This window comes from Choloepus didactylus, chromosome 2 (genome assembly GCF_015220235.1).
Source record: "Choloepus didactylus isolate mChoDid1 chromosome 2, mChoDid1.pri, whole genome shotgun sequence".
Lineage (NCBI taxonomy): Eukaryota > Metazoa > Chordata > Mammalia > Pilosa > Megalonychidae > Choloepus > Choloepus didactylus.
Window position 1 is genome coordinate 238871048 of NC_051308.1, and position 21074 is coordinate 238892121.

General features: G+C 42.5%; 1 protein-coding gene across 3 annotated transcripts in view; it reads right to left on the reverse strand.

Annotated features, from left to right (window-relative positions):
• PEX14 (peroxisomal biogenesis factor 14) overlaps positions 1 to 21074 on the reverse strand; it is a 154418-nt gene that overhangs the window by 13405 nt on the left and 119939 nt on the right. For all 3 annotated transcript variants that reach the window (XM_037828546.1, XM_037828548.1, XM_037828547.1), the window contains exon 4: positions 15122 to 15250. In XM_037828546.1, coding sequence (XP_037684474.1) covers positions 15122 to 15250 — 129 coding nt within the window. The remainder of the gene's footprint in view (positions 1 to 15121; positions 15251 to 21074) is intronic.

Sequence of the window (21074 nt, forward strand, 5' to 3'; positions counted from 1 at the left end):
AGATGCCTCTTCCACGGTGACCCTGAGGAGCCAGGGGGCAGAGTCCCAGGCTGGCTCTTGCTGTCTCCCCTCTCTCTGAGCCAGCTTTGCTCTGAGGGCCTGAAGCAAAAGCCGACATCTACTGCAAGTTCATCCTGAGGCGGAAAAAGTGAAGAAAGAGTAACCTTGCCACTTTTCAAGAGCATCACTGTTCAGGTCTTTAATCCATGCCCAGAATATCCGTCTATGTAGCCAAAATCCACAGAGAGAACCAGCATCAAAATGGGACACAAAATATTATATTCACCACTGATTTTTCAAATATTCACTAACCATATATCAGGGAAATAGTCGCAACCAGGGCTAAAATCCTAACCAGAACCCTAGTCTGCTTTCCTGCAAACATATTGTGCCTTGAGAAGTACAGCTTCTTTTTTGGGGGCCCTTTGAACTGCCAAGGGCTAAACAGATGCTGGCAGTTTAGGAGCCCACAGTCAGGTCCCTCCTCCAGCTGCTCCCCACTTTCCAGAGCTCTGAATTCCTCAAGCCCCAAGAAACACCTGTGGTTCCTGCCAGCCTCACCCTTCGCCCCTTCACTGCTCTTCTGCTCCCATCAGGCTCACGTTGAGAACATTTTATTGCCCCCTGGTTTTCATTATTAATGAAAAGAGACCAGAATGATCTTTCCTAAAGTTCAGAGAGTCTATAAAGACAAGAAGCTGAAATGCCATTTTACTCGTTTTGGAGATGTGTGATACAATTCTGTCTTGTGGCAAAATGAAAAAAGAAAAACTAAGATGGAGATAACTCTTACCACTGCGTGGCTTTAAAAGGGTACCGGACGAGGGCTACTGTGAATGCAGACAGCGATTCCAAAGCAGGCTCAAACCTCCCAGCTATGACCACGGGGACTCCTGTCCCCTCCAAGTCCACTGCAGGCCCCATGAGGGAATTGGGGGGTGTGGCTTCTCTTGTCACCACACTCCCCAAATAGCTAGCATTATAAAGACAAGGGCAGAAGAGGGGTCAGTCATTCTTCTGCTCTAGAGTAGAAGTAAAGAAAATGGAATGAACGAGCCTTTTAAAAGCATGAGAACAATTTCAGCTTAAACTAAGTCTGGAGGCTGATGGCTGCCTGCGTTCAAGGCAGGCGAGGAGCCAGCAGGCAGGAAGCCCAGGTGGGAAGCCCTGGCTCCAAACCACCTGTCGGAGGGCTCCAGAAGACACTTTTCTTTTCTTATCAAGCACAGACCACTTGACTGAAGAAGGCAAGGCTTTGTCAGACCCAAAGAACCCAGGAATAGCGATATTTTTACTTTCACTGGTAGTCTGAGCTCAAATTGTCCACAACACTTCCCAAACAGGCATGAACAGCTAACCAGCTGAACGACACAGTACTTTACAAACATCATTGCCTTCTGTGAAGAAGGACGACACAGTTATCTGTGGCATCTGCACAACTGCACATTTCTGGGGCTGCCATTATATCTTACGTTGCTCTGAGGGCAGAGGACACACTGTTCCTAACATGGGAGAAGCTCACAGGGCTCCTCAAAACTCACCACCCTCCTTAACCTTTCAAGGACTCCATCAGCTAGCCTGAGCGCTGACCATCCACACACAGGTCTGCTGGCCTCCAGGCTCAGGGTTCAGGTGGATCCACGTGCCGGGCAGCTGGGTGAGGGGCAGGAAAGCTGCATCCCATGGCTCCTCAACTATTCATTGACCAACAAAACCAACATTGCTCAATTTCTTCAGCTGTGTCTCCATAACCAAATTCTCACCTAGCAGTGAGAACAAATATCAAGTGGGAAGGCATGCAGGCCCTAGGACACATACATACACCACCACCGGAAACCACCAAGTCATGGCCTCATCACCACCATGGAAATCCTACAATACAGCAGAGGTGTTCATCAGCAATATCAAGCTGAAAGCTGTCAGGAAATCATGCTACTGAGTCAACAGCGGGACAAACGAACATGTCCTTAAGGGCCCGGCAGCCCAAGCATGGCCCAAAGCCGTGGCAGAACCTGGAGCAACCTGGCTGTGGTCCCCCCAGGACCCCTCCAGCATGTAGTCAGGACTCCCTCACAGCTGTGCGTCTAGCTTTGCAAATCATCCCATCATCTCGCTCACAAACCACCCTGAAAATTAAATGATGAGACAGGCTCACCAACAGTGAGGTCCTGGAACGAAGCCAGCCTGCCAAATCAGTCTTGCTCCAGCACAGTTGCTGGGCTAATTGCACAGAAAGGACGGGGACCAGCTGAAGGGTGCTACAGGGTACCCTGAAGAGGGCTGGCCACTGAGTGAGGGACACGCTGGAGCACATGGCTGTGGCTGGCTGGCAGCAGTGAGAAAGACAAACCAACCCAGAGTGCAACAATCTGAAACAGAATGGCGCTGCTCTGAATACAAGCACCTGGACAGCCCTGTAAGACAAAAAGGGACGGCAGCAGTCACAGCTGAAATCCAAGGCCTGTCTTCCCAGTACCTCCTATGAAAGACAATCCTTTCTGCTTCTCATAGGCTGCAATGCTATCAGCAGTGTCATCTCAAAGCAGGAAGGACATTGAGAGGCCTATCTATACCCTCCCCCCCACTCCATAGATTAAAAAATGAGTGCTAATTAAGCTGTTAAGAATTTAGAAGAGTCCAGAAATAGACCCATGTTTATATGGTCAACTATTTTTTAATAAAGCTGCCAAGGTGATTCTATGGGAAAAGAATAATCTTTTCAACAAATGGTGTTAGAACAACTGAATAGCCATATGAGGAAAAAAAAAAAAAAAAAAAAGAACATTGACCCTCACCTCTACCATATACTAAAATGGATCACACACCTAAACAAAAAAGAAAAAACTACAACACTTCTAGAAGAAAACACAAGACAAAATCTTTGGAGCCTTGGGGTAGGCAATGTCTTAAAATACAAAAAGAATGAACCATAAAAGGAAAAAAATGGGGGAATGTAAAATGGTGCAGCCACTGTGGAAAACCATGTGGCAGTTCCTCAAAAAGTTAAACACAGAATTATCTTTTGACCCAGCATTCTCACTGCTAGGTATACACCCAAAGAGAATGAAAACAGGGTTGCAATCAGATAGTTGTACACCAATCTTTATAGCAGCATTATTCACAATAGCCAAAAGCTGGAAACAACACAAGTGTTCATCAACAAATGAATGGGTAAACAAAATGTGGTACACATAAACGGTGGAATATTAATAGGCCATAAGAAAAAGAAGTTATGAGACATGCTACAACATGGAAGAACCTTGAAATAAGCAAGACACATAAGGAATAAAAATTGTACGTTATCAATAGATAACTAGAAATAGCAAATTCGCAAAGACAGAAAGCAGATCAGAGGTTACTGGGGGAGAAGGGGATGGAGGGGTGAAGGGATGGAGGGAAGGGTAAAGAGGAGTGTTTGTAAAAAATTTTTAAAGTTAAAATATATAAATAAATAAAGTAAAATTCCTTTTACCTCCTGGACTTCCCAGAAACCCAGTAAGGCCAGCAAAGGTGTTAGATTAGGTGGACCTGAATTTCAATCCGAGATCTGCCATGTGTGACCTTGGGAAAGTAACTCAACATCTCAGTGCCTCAAGGGCAGCAAACGAAACAAAACAAAACAGAGCAAAACAGAGAATTAATATTATGGAGGGAAAAAAAGGGAAAAAACTTAATGAAATCAGTGTTCCCAAAACTTAAAAAACTTTTTTCCAAAAGACAATGTCATATAAATGAAAAGGCAAGCCATAGGCTGGGAGAAAATATTTGAAAACATACATCTGATAAAGGACATGCAACCAGAATACATAAAGAGCTCTTATAAATCAATAATAAAAAGACAAACAGATAAAATAAACAGGGCAAAAGATGGGAAGAGACATTTTCACAAATGATATATGAATGGCTGATAAGCACAAGAAAATATGCTTGACAGAAAAGCTTGAGATTCTATTACATACACATTAAAATGGCTAACCTCCAAAACTGAGAATACCAAGTGTTGTCAAGGATATGGAACAAAAGGAACCCACATTGCTGATGGGAATGCAAAATGGTACAACCATTTTGGGGAAAGTTTGACAGTTTCTTATAAAGTTGAACACACAACTACCATATGACTTAGCTATTCCACTCTTAGGTACCTGGCCAAGAGAAATGAAAGCAAATGTCCACACAAAGACTTGTACATGATTGTTCATAGATTATTCATAACAGCCGTAAACTAGAAACCACCAAAATGACTATCAACTGGTGTATGGATAAAGAAATTGTGGGATTTCCGTACAATAGAGTATCAGAAGTTAGCCGACTGTGGCCAGGTAGCTCACCATGAATGAAACTTTAAAGCATTATGCTAAGTGAAAGAAACCAGATGCAAAAGACTACATGGTGTATAATTCCATTTTTATGAAAAAATTTTAAAGACAGAACTAAAGTGACAGAGGGTAGATGGGTAGTTGCCAGGAGCTGGAGGTGGGGTAAGAGGATGGACATAAGGGGCACAAAGAAACTTCTTGGGGTGATGAAAATTTTCTATATTGTGACCGGAGTACTGGTTACATAAGTTAAAACTCATTGAATTGTACACTTAAAATTGGTGACTCTTACTGTATGTAAATTATACGTCAAAAAAGCTGATTAGGAAGAAAAGAATGAAGAATCCAGAAACGTAAAACTATATACAACCCAGTAACATACAACCATACAACCCAGTAATCCCACTCCTAGATATGTACCCGAAAGGAATGAAAACGTATGCCCACAAAGGACTTGCAGACCAATGTTCTTAGCAGCTATATTCACAATAGCCAAAACTGGAAACAACCAAAACGCCCATCAACTGCTGAATGGGTAGACAAAATGTGGTACATCCCTACATCGGAATACTCTTCAGCAACAAAAAGGAATGAAATACTGATACATTCTATGTCACAGATGAACCTCAAAAATATTATGCTAAGTGAAAGAAGCCAGAAACAACAGATCACATATCATATGATTCCATTTATATGAAATGTCCAGAGAAGGCAAATTTATAGTGACAGAAAGTAGATTAGTGATTGCCTGAGGTGGAGGTGGGACAGGGATTGACAGTAACCAGCATTAAGGGATCTTACTGGGGAAATGAAAATGTTCTGAGACTGATTTATGCTGATGGCTGCACCACTTAGTATAGTTATTAAAAATCACTGAATTATATACTTAAAATGGGTGAATTTTATGACATATAAAATATACTTCAATTAAGCTGTTTAAAAAAATAGTATTTTTTTTTTAAAGAAGATTTTTAGAAACAGACCCACAAAAACACGGTCAATTATTGATAAAAAGATAAGTAACTCAATGAGGATAGGCTAATCTTTCAACATATGACATGCTGGAATAACTGAAGTTCCATATGGAGAAAAATTAACCCTGACTTTCACTTCAAGTAACTGAGAATCAATCACAGAACTAAACCTAAAAGCTAACACTATAAAACTTCTAGAAGAAAATACAGAAGAAAATCTTTTTTTAGCTCAGGATAGGCAGACTTCTTGAATAAGACACAAAAACCATAAACCATAAAAGAAAAAAACTGATAAAATGGATGTCATCAAAATTAAAACCTTTTGCTCTTCAAAAATCAATGTTAACTCGAAGCAATTTACAGACTCAATGCAATCACAATCAAAATTCCAACAACCTTCTTGGAGAAATGTTAAAGCCAATTATCGAATTCATATGGAAGGTATACAAGGGACCCCCGATGTAAGAAAGGAATAAGTTTCGTTTTCACATAGAGACAGCATGGAATAAGGGAAATGGAGGCAAAACCAGTTTAAACAAGCCCCAGACAAAGAGAAGAGAGAATCTGCCTGATGTAAAGAGACATGAGGTAGTATCAGAGGCGGGAACTCACAGCAAAAAAATAAAAATTTGGGGGGGGATTGGCTAATCAGTTCAAAATCTCAATAATGAGCTAGTTGGCTCTCTGGGATTGGCTGTACAAATTAAAATCTCAAAAGATGAATTAGTTAGTGTTCTCAGATAGGCTGTAACCTCTGCAGTACCCAGTCAATGGGGAAACAGGGGAGGGACTTGCGAATTAGGAGTAGGAGATTTAAACATCGCCATTCTCTTCCTCTGGCGCGCCAGCCTTCCGCGTGTTTGGCTGGACGCCCCATCTTGCAAGATCGTAAATAAATTCTTTTCTCCTCCAGAACCGAGAGAGCGTTTATTCCCTTATAGGTACCACTTTATTTCCGACACCCGAGTAGCCAAAACCGTCTTGAAGAAGAACAAAGTTGAAGGACTCACACTTCTTGATTTTAACACTTATTACATTAAAACGGCATGGTACAGGCACAAGAACTGATAGTCCAACAGAACTGAATTGAGAGTTCAGAAATAAACCCTCACACCTGTGGCCAACTGATTTTCCACAAGGTGCCAAGTCCACTCAATAGGGAAAGAACAGTCTCTTCAACAAATGGTATTGGTATAACTGGATATCCATATGCAAAAGTATAAAAATGAACCCCTACCTCCCACCATATATAAAAATTAACTCAAAATAAATCAAAGACTTAAGTATAAGAATTAAACTATAAAATACCTAGAAGAAAACATAGGGAAACAGCTTCAGGACCTTCTGTTAAGCAATGGTTTCTTAGACTTTAAACCAAAAGCATAAACAACAAAAGAAAAAATAGATAAATGGAGTTCATCAAAATTAAAAACTTTACAGATTGGGAGAAAATATTTGGAAAATATTTGGATAAGGGTCTAATATCCAGAATATATAAAGAACTCCTATAACTCAACAACAAAAAGACAACAACCCAATTTAAAAATGGGCCAAAGATGGGAACAGACATTTCCCCAAAGAAGATATACAAATGGCCAATCAGCATATGAAAAGATGCTCAATGTCCTTACCCATCAGGGAAATGCAAATCCAAACCTCAATGAGATACCACTTCACACCCACCAGAATGGCTGCTATTAAAAAAAAAAGGAAAATAACAACTGGAGAGGAAGCGGAAAAATAGGAACTCTTGTTTACTGCTGGTGGGAACATAAAATGGTACAGCCGCTGTGGAAAACAGTTTGGCGATTCTTCAGAAAGTTATGTATAGGATTACCATATGACCAGGCAATCCCACTCCTAAGTACACACCCAAAAGAACTGAAAGCAGCAACTCGGACAGATATTTGCACATCCATGTTCATAGCAGCAATATTCACAATAGCCGAAAGGTGGAAGCAACCCAAGTGTCCATCAACAGATGACTGGATAAACAAATGTGGTATATCCATACAATGGAAGGCATAAAAAGAAGTGAAGTGTCTGTACATCCTACACCATGGATGAACCTTGAAGACATCATATTGAGTGAAATATGCCAAACACAAAATCCAGGGGCCAGGTGGCGGTGGAAAATGGGGAGTTAATGTTTAATTGGTATGGAGTTTCTGTTTGGGGTGATGGAGAAAAGTGTTGGCCATGGAAGATGGTAATGGAGGCACAACTTTGTGAATGTAATCAATACCACTGAATTCTATGTCTGAAAGGGGATAAAATGGGAAATCTTAGGTTGTACACAAGTTACCAGAAAAACAAACCATAGAATTGTACAATACAAACAGTGAACTTTAATGTAAATTATGGGTAATAGTTAGTTAATAGTATAATCATAATAATGTTTCACTAGCTGTAACAAAGGTACAAAAATGCAAAATGTTAACAGGGAAAACTGTGTGTGTGAGGGAGGTTAAATAGGAACCCTGTATTTTCTGCATGATTTCTCTATAACCTACACCTTCTCCAAAAAATCAAAAAAAATTAAAAAAGCAATGTTAAGAAAATGAAAAGACGGGCCACAGACTAGAAGAAAATGCTCACAATACATATATCTAAGAAAGGACTTGAATCCAGAATATTTAAAGCACTCTTACAACTCAGTAATGAGAAGACAAAAATGGGCAAAAGATCTGAACAGACACTTCATAAAAGAAGATACTCAATTGGGTAATAAACAGAGAAAAAAATGCTCAACATTATTATCACCTCAAAAAACGTAAAATAAAACCATTATGATAACCACTATACACACACTAAAATTGCTAAAATTAAGAAGATTGAAAATAACAAGTAGTAATGAGGATTTGGAGCAACTAGAATTATCATACATTGCTGGTGGGAATGTAAAATGGTATAAACACTTTGGAAAACAGTTTGGTAGTTTCTCATACAGTTAAACATGCAGTTAACATATAACCTAGCAATTCCACTCTTAAGTGTTTACTCAAAAGACACAAGAACAAAGACTTGTCCACAAATGTTCACAGCAGCTTTATTCATAATATCCCAGAAAGTTCTACTGGTGAAAGGATAAACAAACTACGTGTGTCCATACAATGGAATACCACTCAACAATTAAAAAGAAGGAACTTCTGAGACACACACTTGGATGAATCTCAAAAACATTATGCTGAGTGAAAGAAATCAGCCACAAAGTGAAGCATCTCATAGATGATACATAACCAGTACATAATGTATGATTCCATTCATATGAAAGGCTTGGAAAGATAAATCTAGTAAGTAGCAATAGAAGGTAGAAGCAATAGAAGGCTGCAGTGGAGCAGATATGGGGGGTAGGAATGACCAGGAATGGGGCACAAGAGAACCTTCTGGGGTACTGGAAATGTTCTACAATGGGGTGGTGCCTACATGGGAGTACATACCTGTCAAAAACTCAAATTGTACAATTAAGTAGGGTACATTTTATTTTATATAAATTAAACCTTAATAAAGCAGATTTTAAAAAATAAAAATAGTCCTGTTTAGAATTAAAAAAGAAAGAAAGAAAGAAAGAAAGAAAGAAAGAAAGAAAGAAAGAAAGAAAGAAAGAAAGAAAGGAAGAAAGAAAGACAGAAAAGCTAAAGGAAGATGGAGAACAAGACCAGCAGTGTGGGTTCCAAGTTCTCTCTCTCTGCTAGGATAACAGGGGGACTAAGGAAAGAAGCGGAACTAAGAATCCTAATTCAACTTTTAAAAACCTACCCTGTGATATTTCATACACACAAAAGAATAACATTTATATAAGTTATGAAGCACCATAATCCAATCAGCAGCCCTAAGCCCACCTAGTTCATCAGCTCAAACTTTACAAACATCAATGAAGCTATCCCTGTATTCTTCCCATCCCCTGGCTCATCCACTCCCTGTCCCAGGGGCAACCATTATCCTGAGCTTAGTGTTTATTCTGACTCAAAATTTCTAGGAGACATGAAAAGCTGAGAGCATGGCCCCAGCAGAGTAAGGATTAGATTTCTCAGCCTCCCTGTCGACAGGTCTGTGTGCGACTGAGTTCCAGTCAATGGACGAAAGTGGAAGTGGTGGCAGCAATTTCCCAGGTGTTCTTAGGAGGTGGCCTGCCCTTTCCTTCCGTCTCCCCCTTCTTGCTGGCTGGATGGCAGATGGGGTGGCTGGAGCTGAAGCAGTCAAACAGGACCATGAGACGGGTGCCAGGAGTCAAGACGGCAGAGCAATGCGCAGGTCCCTGCTGACCCCTGGCCACCATGGCCGCCGGGACTGCCTGCATTTACATAGCAGCAAAACAGTCTTCTATTTTGTTCAAGTCACTTATTTTGTAGCAGGATCGTATAAAACTAATATAGGCTGCATTGAAAACACAGCCACAGTTGGTATTAACTACCATGAACACCAATGATTCTCTTAATGGTGTAAGAAACTTAAAGAAAGGTTTTCTTTATTCGATTTTTTCCTGTAACACTTAACCACTTCAGTATCCACAAGCAGCATTTATTCGGCACCCACAGGGCACCATCAGACAACACACAAAGCAAACAAAAGGGCATGGGTCTTGCCTTTGAAAATCTAAACCAGTAATGAAGAAAAAGAAGGAAAAAATACAATTTTCTCAAAATTGGTGAAATGTTTTCCTGATATGCAAACCAGTAACTTTTATGCAGTGAGAAGTAAGACTTGTGTCTCAAACTGGCAGAGAGAGAGAGAAATGGAAGAGAGACTTCCTATTTCATTTCCTAAAGGGATTAAGAGGCTGCCCATTTGTGCTTCACAGGCACTTCCAGAGAGAAGCTTCTGGCCCGAGGCCTTTGCTGTACCCTCTCCCTTTCTGCCTTAGGGTCAGCCATGGCTTGCTGCCCCTCAAGGCCCAGTTCAAGTCCTGCCTCCTCTGCGAAGCCTTCCCTGAAGACTAGCATTCTGGGGGTTTCCTTTGTTTAAATTCTTAGAGCTCCTGGCATTCTTGCCACACAAGACGGAATGTGTTAGTCTCCTCTATACTTCCACAAGCACTGGGCTTTCCTCCACAACTAAACGGTGGCCTCCTAGAAGGCAAGGCCTGGCCCCTCTTCCCCTGCAGCACTCCCAGAGCAGCCTGCATAGGCCAAGCACAGAGAAGACCGCACTGACTGGCCACTGAGCTGACCGGCCACTGTAGGTAGCTCGCCCAAATGGAGGGTATTCCATAACACCCTTTAAATCTTCAAGCACACTTATACCACCATTTATCCATTCAACAAGCATTTCTAGACACCTGCCAAGCCAGAGCCTCAGGCCACAGGTTAAAATAAAAAGCTCAGGGAACTCACAGTTTAATAAGGAAGACACTGAAATAAACACTTAAACATGGGGGAGGGGGCATCAGGGGGGAGGAAGGGGGCCGAGGGAGCCAAGGGGACTCTCCATCCTAGTCAGAACAGAGGCATTTGGAAGAGCCCCCGGAGGGGCTGACGGCCGACCCCAGCCCTGAAGAGGAGCGATGCACTGGTCAGGCAAAGGAGGGGGGACGGCAGTGTGAGAGGAGCACATGGACAACTGCCTCAGTTCACACCTGCCCAGGAAGTCCTCCCTAACTCCCCACAAGTTCACACCCGCCCAGGATGTCCTCCCTAACTCCCCACACAGCACCTGCTCAGATGATACAAATAATTTTAATATTAGTCTAAGAATAATATGGTCAAATAGGTAATACGCCTTAAAAATAATTAGGTCATAGATCACAAAGTAAAAACCATAAAGTGCATTTGATTATCCACTGATCTCAGACTGCGTGACGACCTGGCTGGCTGCTGCCTCCTTGTCCAACTGTCCCTCCTGACATGCTTGTCCTGTGCTCCCACCCCGCTGAACAACTCGAAGTTTCTTAACCTCTTTACACAGTGTCATGTCTATGTGCCTCGGCCTTGGCCTGGCACCCTCTTATTTACCTTGTCTGATCACTGAACCAACTGTCTGTCCACATACAGTTAAACATCTGTTCTCTGAAACTTCTGTTCACCTCTTCCTCGCCTCCACCCTCACCTGTATGTGTCCGCCTTGCACTGCTGATTCACCTTACGGCCCTTTTCTAGACTGGAGCAACCTGAGTGGGCCACCAGGCCTTACTAATTAATTTTTTCATCCTCAGGGTCTAGCACAGTGCCTGGTGCCCAGTAGCCATTCGATAATAAATGCTTGCTCAGGGAGTTAAAATAACCAGGGATAAATATATATATATATATCACTAAACAGGGCTATAAAAGAAGCAAAATATGAAAAGAACCCTCTCATGATTTCTAATCAAACGGTTCAAAGCCTTTCAACAAACTCAGACATTTACATCCTATTTTAATAACAAGCAACTGAAACACAAGCAACAGGTCAGTCTGTGAAAGGAATGAAAGTGTTTATCAAGGACAGTGAAGGGAAATACCCAAGCCTCAGAAAAAATCATTATTCCACAAAATTCACATTGGCCCTGCCTATATCTCAAAGCCACTTTGCTTCGTGTCTCTCTGGGAGGAAAGCAGAAAAATCAGTGTGGAGCAAACCAATCAACCAAGCATTTCTCAGGACTTTCTGTCCAGGACTGTACTAGGCATTGTGTACAAAAACACACTGATTCCTGATTCCAAACCGAACAAAAGGAAAGCAAAACGAGAAACAGAGGACGTTGAATTTCCTCTTGATCCATGGCCTGACTTTTCCTGAGGCCTACCCAACCTTCTTCTAAGCCCAGAGAATACCAGGTTATTCCCACACCAGGTGACACCAGCCTCCCCTTGGTGTCAACCTCCTACCACTTTCACAAAGCCTTCTCCAACTTCTCTAGCCCACATTAATTTTTCTCTTTTCTGTATTCCTGTGGAATTTCTTGTCTGTATAATTAATTCTTGCATTAAGTCATCATGTCTTATATTATTATCCTTTTCTTAAGAGTTTATCTTATCTTTCCCAAAGAGCCTGAAAGATTCTTAAGGCTAAAGATCATGTTTTGACACTCTCACATGACAGATACTGACTAAGCATACAGAAGGCGCTTAATAAACACTGATGAACTGAATGGCACCATCTGGGTACAGGTGTCCATATCGTCTTTGCCAGGATTTGCATTTGCTAACATCTCAAGGACAACCACCTTCACATAGGAGACATCGTAAGGGCAGAGCAGGGCCTCCGCCCCACACAGGGGCCCGACAAGCCTGAGGTGGAGGTCGTAGGCACTGGGCTCCTGGGGGGTGGTCTCAGAGGGCATACTCTTCCCTGAGACATGAGCACTTGGGGCTGAGCCCGGGAAATCCTGTCTTCTAGGCTGGGGTGCAGAGATGGAATGTCCTCAAAAAGCCAAGAGATGAGAAGGAAAAGACTGGCGGGGATCTAGACGTAAAACTGGCAGGAGCACACATGAATGGAGCCGTAAATCCCCCCAGGGAGCAGACAATGCCTCAGTGATAAGCATGCAGATTGCACACCTAGTTCAGAAACTCCCCTGAGTTTGCTTGTAATTAAGGGGGTTAGAAAGGTAAAAAAAAAACTATATATAAACCCAATTAATCACTTAAATATTTAAAGTCAGATTTTTTCCCTCACTCCAGGATTAGTATATTTCATAACACCAGCAGCAGACAGCCCTGGTTTTTACTGGGGTTCATTTGAGAGCATGTTTAAACTAGTCAGATTGAGTGATGCTTCCAGCAACTAATCGCATGTCAAATAAAAGATATTTTATGTAATAAATTACCGCTACAAGTAATTCAAATGTCATTTATCAGTTTTATTATCAGTCAGGCAAAGTCTTGTTTCTCTATATTAATCAAAATCAAGCTTTTTTTTTTTTTTTTTTGGAGTGCTTTTGACACCTCTTGGCAAAAGTACAGAAGTGAAGAGGTCGAGTCACCCCCAGTGCTGAAAGGAGCAATGCAACTTTACAAGAATGGAGCTCAAAGGTGACAACTAACTCTAAGTATTTAAAATTCCCATTACCACTGTTTTTATGCCAGTGTCAAAGCAGGAAAAAGTATGTCTTTGAGATATATTTTATTTTTAGGGCTGGGAGACTCTTAGAATACTCCTCCTACCCAAATCCCTAAACGTGCTAATGCTTCTCCTCGGAGAGCTCTGTACAGGGGAAGGGCTTCAGTGAGGGAACCACTCCCACCCTCCTCATCTTTTGCCTCTTTCAGGAAGACTAACTCTAACTCCTCACACCTCCTGGAAACAGGAAGATGTAAGACTTTTAGCCCAACTCTGTGACCACCCAGAACAATTTGTTCTGAGAAAGAAGTTTCCAAGTAGCCAAGAGACCTGTTTGGTATTAAGCCATGGAGGAAACAGCTGGAATAGAACAGATGTGCCTCTTAGAAAATTCTGCACCCCAGCTGCCACTGCCTGTCCTCAACAAATCCCATTAAGCGGCTGGGCCCAGGGACACAACTAAAGAGAAACTGTGGAGACTTAGCCTTTGGCTAAAAAGAAATACATCAAGAACATTTGGTGACCCAGAGCAGACACTGTGGAGGGGTAAGAATGCTAGCCAGGAAGGAGAAATGAGTCCCAAGCTAACAAGCAGCCGTCACCACTCATGAGTCCGAACACAAAGCTCAATGCTAAAGCTTTGCTTCTTTGCTCCACGAGGTCACAACCAGTGGGTTTGTCAAGCAAGGCTATGTTGAGGAAATGGACCTGAGAGCCTGCTACCTGGCCTCACTCACACAGCCTTATATGGAAAGTGAAAGAAAAAAATGAGATCTGAGATAACACAAAGCAGATCCTAACCCCTCCCCTGACCTCTCGGCAAGTATGGAGAAGGGAAGGCCTTGCTTCCTAATGATGAGCACACTGCCCCAGCTGTGGCTGAGCAAGGTGGAAAAATGGCAGTGAGAGGAAGAGGGTTGCTTCAGACCGTGCACTGGGGATCAAAATGAATCTGCTATTTTAAGATATGTCTTTTAAAATCTGATACCTAACATCATTTAAAATCATTTTTTGAAAAAAATAAAACTTTGTGATAGGCAATTAAAATGAAGACAATGCAGATAAAGCATCCTGAAAGATAGATCCAGGGCTGAGTTACGTCAAAGAAACAAAACTGAGCAATTTTCCATAACTTTGGAGCCAATTTTAACCTTTTTTGACGTTTTGTAAGTGACTTAAAGAAGGAGTTCTGGCTGTATTTTGGAGATATACATTTATACTAGTTTGAATAACCTTTATTCCTAAAATAGGTTTCATTTTATAACAAAATCAAAGCCCTGGTGGGCCACAGTCTCACATAATAAAAGGAATATTCAAAAGGACCTTTACATTTTAATCTGAAATTCTCTAACAGACTCCCAATACATGAATATATATAGTCTAGCCAGAACTTGGAAGGGAGGGAGGAAGGGAGAGAAGGAAAAGGAAGACCAGCCTGAACCTACTAATATTAACTTTAAAAAATAAAATTAGGAGACAAGTTATATCACTGAGTAAATGAGAACACTCTCACGAATCAGATGCTCGTGTTATTAGTGAAAACAGTGACATTCAGGACATTTCATAAGAAAATGGAAACAGAATAAATGCTTTCTTGCATGTAACCAAAACACTTGAAACAACACACTACAACTCATTTATTCTGGTTCTTTACCTCTTCTTAAAACTTTGTCACATACTTAATAGCCTAGAAGAGGACTTGAGTGTGTCACATTCTCTTGGAAAAACCCAAGCGCTTCCCACTATTCCCCGCTGCTCCCAGCTTGCTGAGTTTGGGAGACGTGAAACATCGCTCTTTGGCCAGTGTTCTAGTCCCAGTCAAGGTCAAAGCAGGAGCTGGAGAGGGTGACTTACTGTACGGCTGAGCACTGAGGTGAGGGGGCTGGACAGGAACCACCTGTGTAGCTGGGCCCAAGGTTGAAGGCTCATCGGCAGCCGTGCCCGACTGCTGGAAAGCCAAATCAATCTCTTCATCTGTCAGCCCTGGGGGAGAAGAGGACATAATTACAGGTGAGTACCTTTCTCTACTGTCCAAGGCCACAATGAAATCTTAATTAAGAAAAGCCCCTTTCAGCCACAGAATGCCTAGCATCCTGAAAGTTGCCGCTCCGATTTCGGATTCTCCGGAACCTCTCAGTTGCAATTTAACCTTAAGCGACAGAATATTAGCCTCAACTCTGCTTCCAAATGTGGCTCATTCAATTTCCTTAATTTATCCTTGAGTTTATTGCTGCTTTTGAAGTTGCTCTGTACTGCAATTCTCCATTCTTCCCCCGAAAAACAGATACCATCAACTGCAAATGTGGCTCATTTTAATCTGTAATGGTGTTAAAAAAAAGAGGGGAAAAAACTAACAATAATGCATGAAAACAGACAGGGAAACAAAAAACTAATTATTGGGTGAGACGACTAATTAGTCTAGATCGTTTCCGAAGACGGGAATAATTTGCTTTATTTTATGACAAATGCAGAAATAAAAAGAAAAATCAGGACTGACTGTGATTAGTATGAATGGGATATAGAATGTAAAGAAGAAAATAAAACAAGAAAACAGATCAAAACAAGGCCAGGCCCAAACTTTCAGATGATTATTGCTCTAGCCTATCATAGGCTGCCGATATCGCCTTTGGCTAGTTTTCTTTTCCCTTTTTTTAAAACCCTCCCGACACTCTAAGCCACACTGCATGTGGGATATCAGGAAAGAGCAGAGCGCCATCTGCAGCAGCTCTAACATGTGGAAAGGATCTGCCCATGGAGGAATAAAAGGCAAGTGAAAAACCCATGAAGCCCACATTTCCAGTGGGCGTGCAGCTGGAATACCTTCAACAGGCCCGAGGCCAACTCGGGACGCTGACCCGGTGGGAGGAGGAGGAGGGCGCCGGCCAACCCAAAAAACGGAAGCCAAGCGTGGCTCACAGGTGTGAGAAAAACTTTCCCACAGGGCCAACTAGGAAAGTAGCTCTGTGTATGAAAGCTCTCTGGCCACTGGAAGCGGGAAGAGCAGGTGGGAGGTCACTGCTGGTCTGCAAAACGCCACTCCAGCCAGTCCACACTGTTCCGGGAATCCCTATATCCAGTTTGGCCGCAACATGGAGCTTTTAAACTAGAGCCGAGAGCTTTTCCACATCTGGTCGGCAGCTCTCCATTAGAGGCACACAGCATGGTATATTTGCCCCTGGGGGTAGATGAAGTACAAGGAGGTTCTGAGGATCAGCATCTTCAAAAGCTCGGTGCCTCATACTCTGTGCCAAGGGGCTAATAGATGGTGCACATTAATGCTTTAAAGAGCAGCTCTGCCCTGCACCTTATTGGTGGGTGAGTTGACTACAGCCATCCCTCAAACTTTTCATGCCCTACAGCAACTGGGTTGGTCAAGGGAGAAGAGCCCTGGATCCTTTTTTCTCTTCTCTGCACTGAGCAGTTGAGGTCTGTCCCCATTTCAAAAAGCAGCTCTTCTCCTCTTTCTCCTCTTCACACAGTGAAGCTGACCACTGGCAGGCCAGGCCACCCCTCTGTCAGAGTCCGAAGGGACGCAGGTTTGCCCCCGACAGCACCGTTATCAAAGAAACTGACGGCAGATGAAAAAGCTTCCAGGGTGCACGGAGTATCATTTACTGGTGCTTTGTGCTTTCCAAATACAAAAGCTAAATCTGAGTATAGTAGAGCTAGACAGGAGATGTCTATCTTCCCAATTCCTTCATGTCCTACAAAGGGACTGCTTCACTGTCATTTCACCTCCCAAAAAGAACAGGGGCAACAGGACCCACAGGCAAACCGGGCAAAAAAGGAGAACACGTTTCCCCCAAGTTTGTAACTCTCAGACCCCAGCCGTTGTATGACTGTCAATCGCTCTTACTAAATTGGAAGGGGGGACCCACTTCAGAGTCCTAGTAGGAAGGACATTGTTTAACTGGCTCATAATCAGCCATGAGAGAAGAAAGCAGCACATGCGACGTCAGCACAGGCTGATGGTCACTGGTACACAATGGAATTTTATAAACCTGGAGGTTTGTGTGCCTTGTCAGCTGCTGGCTGCAAATGAGGATAATTTTCCCAAAAGGAGCATTCAATTGCATTCTCATTTTCCCTTTCGGCTCTTTCAAATATAAACAAGTACGATAATGTTTAACGCTGGGGAAATATACAGTAAGTTACAGACTGTGCTGTGGCCTGAGAGCTGGAGCTGGTTAAAGGGACAGGACTCCCTGCCCATTGTGCCCTCTGGCCCTGAGCTTTTACGAAGCCCATTTTCCTAATAAAACATGTTCCTTGCATGACTGCAGATGAGCCCACTACTGAGGCCATGGTTTAAAGGGCATGAGCACTTCCTTCCAACCTCTTGTTTTTTCAGAGACATTATCATTTGATGCTCTAAATTTACATTAGCTGGAATTCTGATATCCCAAGTTCTCCAGCAGTCAGGATTTTGATTCAGTAACATATAATGAATCATTTTTCTTCTTTTAAGACAAATAAGCTTTGTAACTATCTCACTGAATAATATAATTTCAGAGCTGGACCATTATCCCAGTCATCCCCCTCACGTAACAGACACAAAAGCTGGAGTCCAAGATGGGTAAAACAAAATGTCCCAAATCACACTAGTTACAGAATGGTCAGCTACCCACAACTACCCCACTACACTGGCTGATTTTTCACTACACCACAGAGGTACAAAATATCAAAAGACAGATTTGGACTTCATGTCTTAAATCTTCAATCTTGTTAAAGGGGTTTAAATAAGGACTAAATTCCCCCACCCCCATCTATATCAATCTATAGATAAAATTCAACAAATACTATTTGGGGGATATACCAAAACAGCACAGGAATTTAACCATGGGGCCACCCTGCGAATGCCATCTAGACAACTTTTAGAACACAAGAACAACAAGGGTAGAATATTCTAACCCCAACTCAAATCCAAATGCCTCTCACAGACTGGTGCCTCTTCTTCCCTGAGTGTCCTCTCTCTCTCTGGAGTGTCCTTAGATTAGGTGGGGGTGACCAGCCCTAAGGCATCCAGTTCCCTGGCCCCTCTTCCCCTCCCAGCCCCACAGAGATAAACAGTGGAGATCTTGGATTTGAGACCTTGCAGAATTCAAAAGGTTAAAAGGAATAATAAAGGAAACTGCCAATTGTAAGTGAATTATATTTGGCTCTGAAAGCTGAGGCACAGGCTATATTATAAAAAGGCATCTCTTTGCGTTGTTTACCATCACCCTGACTAACGCAGACCTTTTTTTTTTTTTGTTTTAAATAATTTCATGCAAATTAGACACACACACTTCCTTCCAGTTGATTGCTATCTGCAAGGAATAATCTAACCACAGAGGGACGGAGCAAGGGCTGAGCAGAGCAGAGGGGTGGGAGCAAAGGGCTCTGCAGCTCTGTGCTTGCACAGCTCCCGCCCTCCCCCATTCGCCTAAGTCTTCCTTTAGCTCCTGCCTTGGGAAGAATTAGTCAATTTTAATAAAGCCTAAAATTTTCTTTTACTCAGCGTGTCAATTTGCATTATACTACACCAATAGCACCTTGCATTCAGACGCTCTCTCAGTAACTGCACCTCTGCACTTGGCAATTTTCAAGAGCTACCAGCTCCCCACAGTCTGTAGCAGAAAATAAAACTTAAGAAAGGCCTGCTCAGTTATTCCATCCACTAACTAGCTCTAGCCAAGAGAAGGAGGAGAAAGGGGTGAGGGAGCTTGTCTGATAGGAGAGGTAGAGTGTCAGGTCTCCTTTTTAGGACCACAGATGCCTGGTCTGCAAAACGGACAGCTCTCACTTCAAACGACTCCAAATGCCGATCCCGTGCACCCCAAATCAGGGAAAACTTTTTGTTTTCTCTGGAATCTACTTCCAAAAATCTCCAGAAAGTTCCTTTTACAAGAAGATGCCTGCTGCCCCTCTGTAGAAGCTGGACCAAATATTTCTTTTCCAATACTTTCTTTGAACAGAAAAGACTAAGTAAGCTGTATCCTGTCGATTAATAAGGCCTGGGTTTTACCACCGCAGCATCAGAACTGAATGGCCTCGGGACTGCCACACTGGCCTATTTTTATCCCTTAAAAGATAAACAAATCTGTTTTCTTTTTCTAAAGGTTTCTGTTAAAATGCAAACAAAACCAAACAGGTTGACTTTGTGAGCTGTAACTGCCTGGCTGTGAGCAGATGCCGTAGGGTGCTTTCCCACAATTCAGATAAAACCAAGCACCCTATAGGGCTGTCTTTTTCAATGAGACTGGCTGTGCAAGGGCTTATAAAAAGAAGTAACCTCAACACCGTCCCCAGTGACCAACAGGCACGGCCACCAAGCCTGGTGAAAGAGAAAAGACAGATTACAGGTAACGACAGTGCTGTGTGCATCTCCCAGGTCCAAGAACAACCAGAACAGAACGGATGAGGACTAGTTTGGAAATAAGCAAGGGAATGAACACCCATGGCACCTGTCAGCCCAGTCCTAGTTTTATCATCAAAATACAGAGTCTGCCTGGGAGTAAGGAAGCAGGGCTGGGGGGCCAGTAGCAAAGGGTGGCAGTTCAGGGCTGGTAACTCAGACCATCTTGTTCCCCGATCCGTAGTCCCCCTACTTACAGGACTCAGGTGATTCATCTGGGACTCGGGGCGACTGAGTGGGGGTCACCTCTCTCAGAACACAACCCGTTATCAACCCAGGCACACACGCTTGGCTTGGAGGAGATGAGGCAGCGAAAGACATCTAGCTAAAAATACTCCCCAAATTAAAAGAAAAATCAACTCTCTCAGAAAAGGTTAGGGGAGGGGAAAGAGAAAAAAAGTATTTTTATTTTATTTTATTAACATTTTGTTGGAAGAGTAGAGTACAATAAGGACTCTCAGAGCCTCTAAAAGTCGTTGGATGACCTGTAGACCCCTATTTCCCAGTGCCTTGTATAAAATTGAATTTTTTAAACATAAATTACACGTAATGACGACACTGTAAAAACTAACAGTAATGGAAAGCTGTGCTGTATTTCATTAGCCTGTATTATTCCGTGCCACCTGATCCAGCCGGGCCTTGTTTATGAGTCAGTGTGTTAGCAGATGCCGATGGAAGCATTTGCTTCGACCTTGCTCTTCTCATTGGGGCATGAAATTACGACGGCAGCACCTTGATATTACAGCCATAAATACAGTAAACTGCAAATTTAAGCCAACGGCTCCTATTGTCTCTGAACATAAAGCTGATCGGTATTTATTTAAAAGGAGAACAAAAAAAATATTATATATCACCTTGTTTATGGGGCCTCCCCCACCCACTCTTCTATTCCCTCCCCCAGCCCCCCAACCTGTCTAATACACTTGGCTAAAATATTAAGAAAATAAGCCAAATGCTCTTTCTTCTCTGCTGATTAACTATTCCCAAGCAACAAAAACAGTCTTTGAGAAAACCAGTTCCAAATAGCATTACCCTGAATGAAAAGAGTTTTTATAAAAATTGATCTGATGGTACAGACCCAGTTCCCATCGTCTTGATATTGATATGTAAATTCAAGAACAAGACTGGCAAGAATTTCCCCTCTTCTTACCTGAGGAAAGTTCAAACAACAGGAGAAAAAGTTGCTGGTAAGGCCCTGAAATTGAATGTCCTCTCAGTATCCTTTCTAAGAACGTTAGGTAGAAATGCTATTTCAAAAAGTAGCAGAACACTGCCTCCTGCCACCTAAGCACGGAAAGAAAGATATTTAACCAGGAAAATAATTCTCATCTCAACGCACAGCGAGAGCTGGGGGGACTTCTCATTACAACTTGCACCCATCCCCTCCTATTCCCAGTGAACCATGAAGAC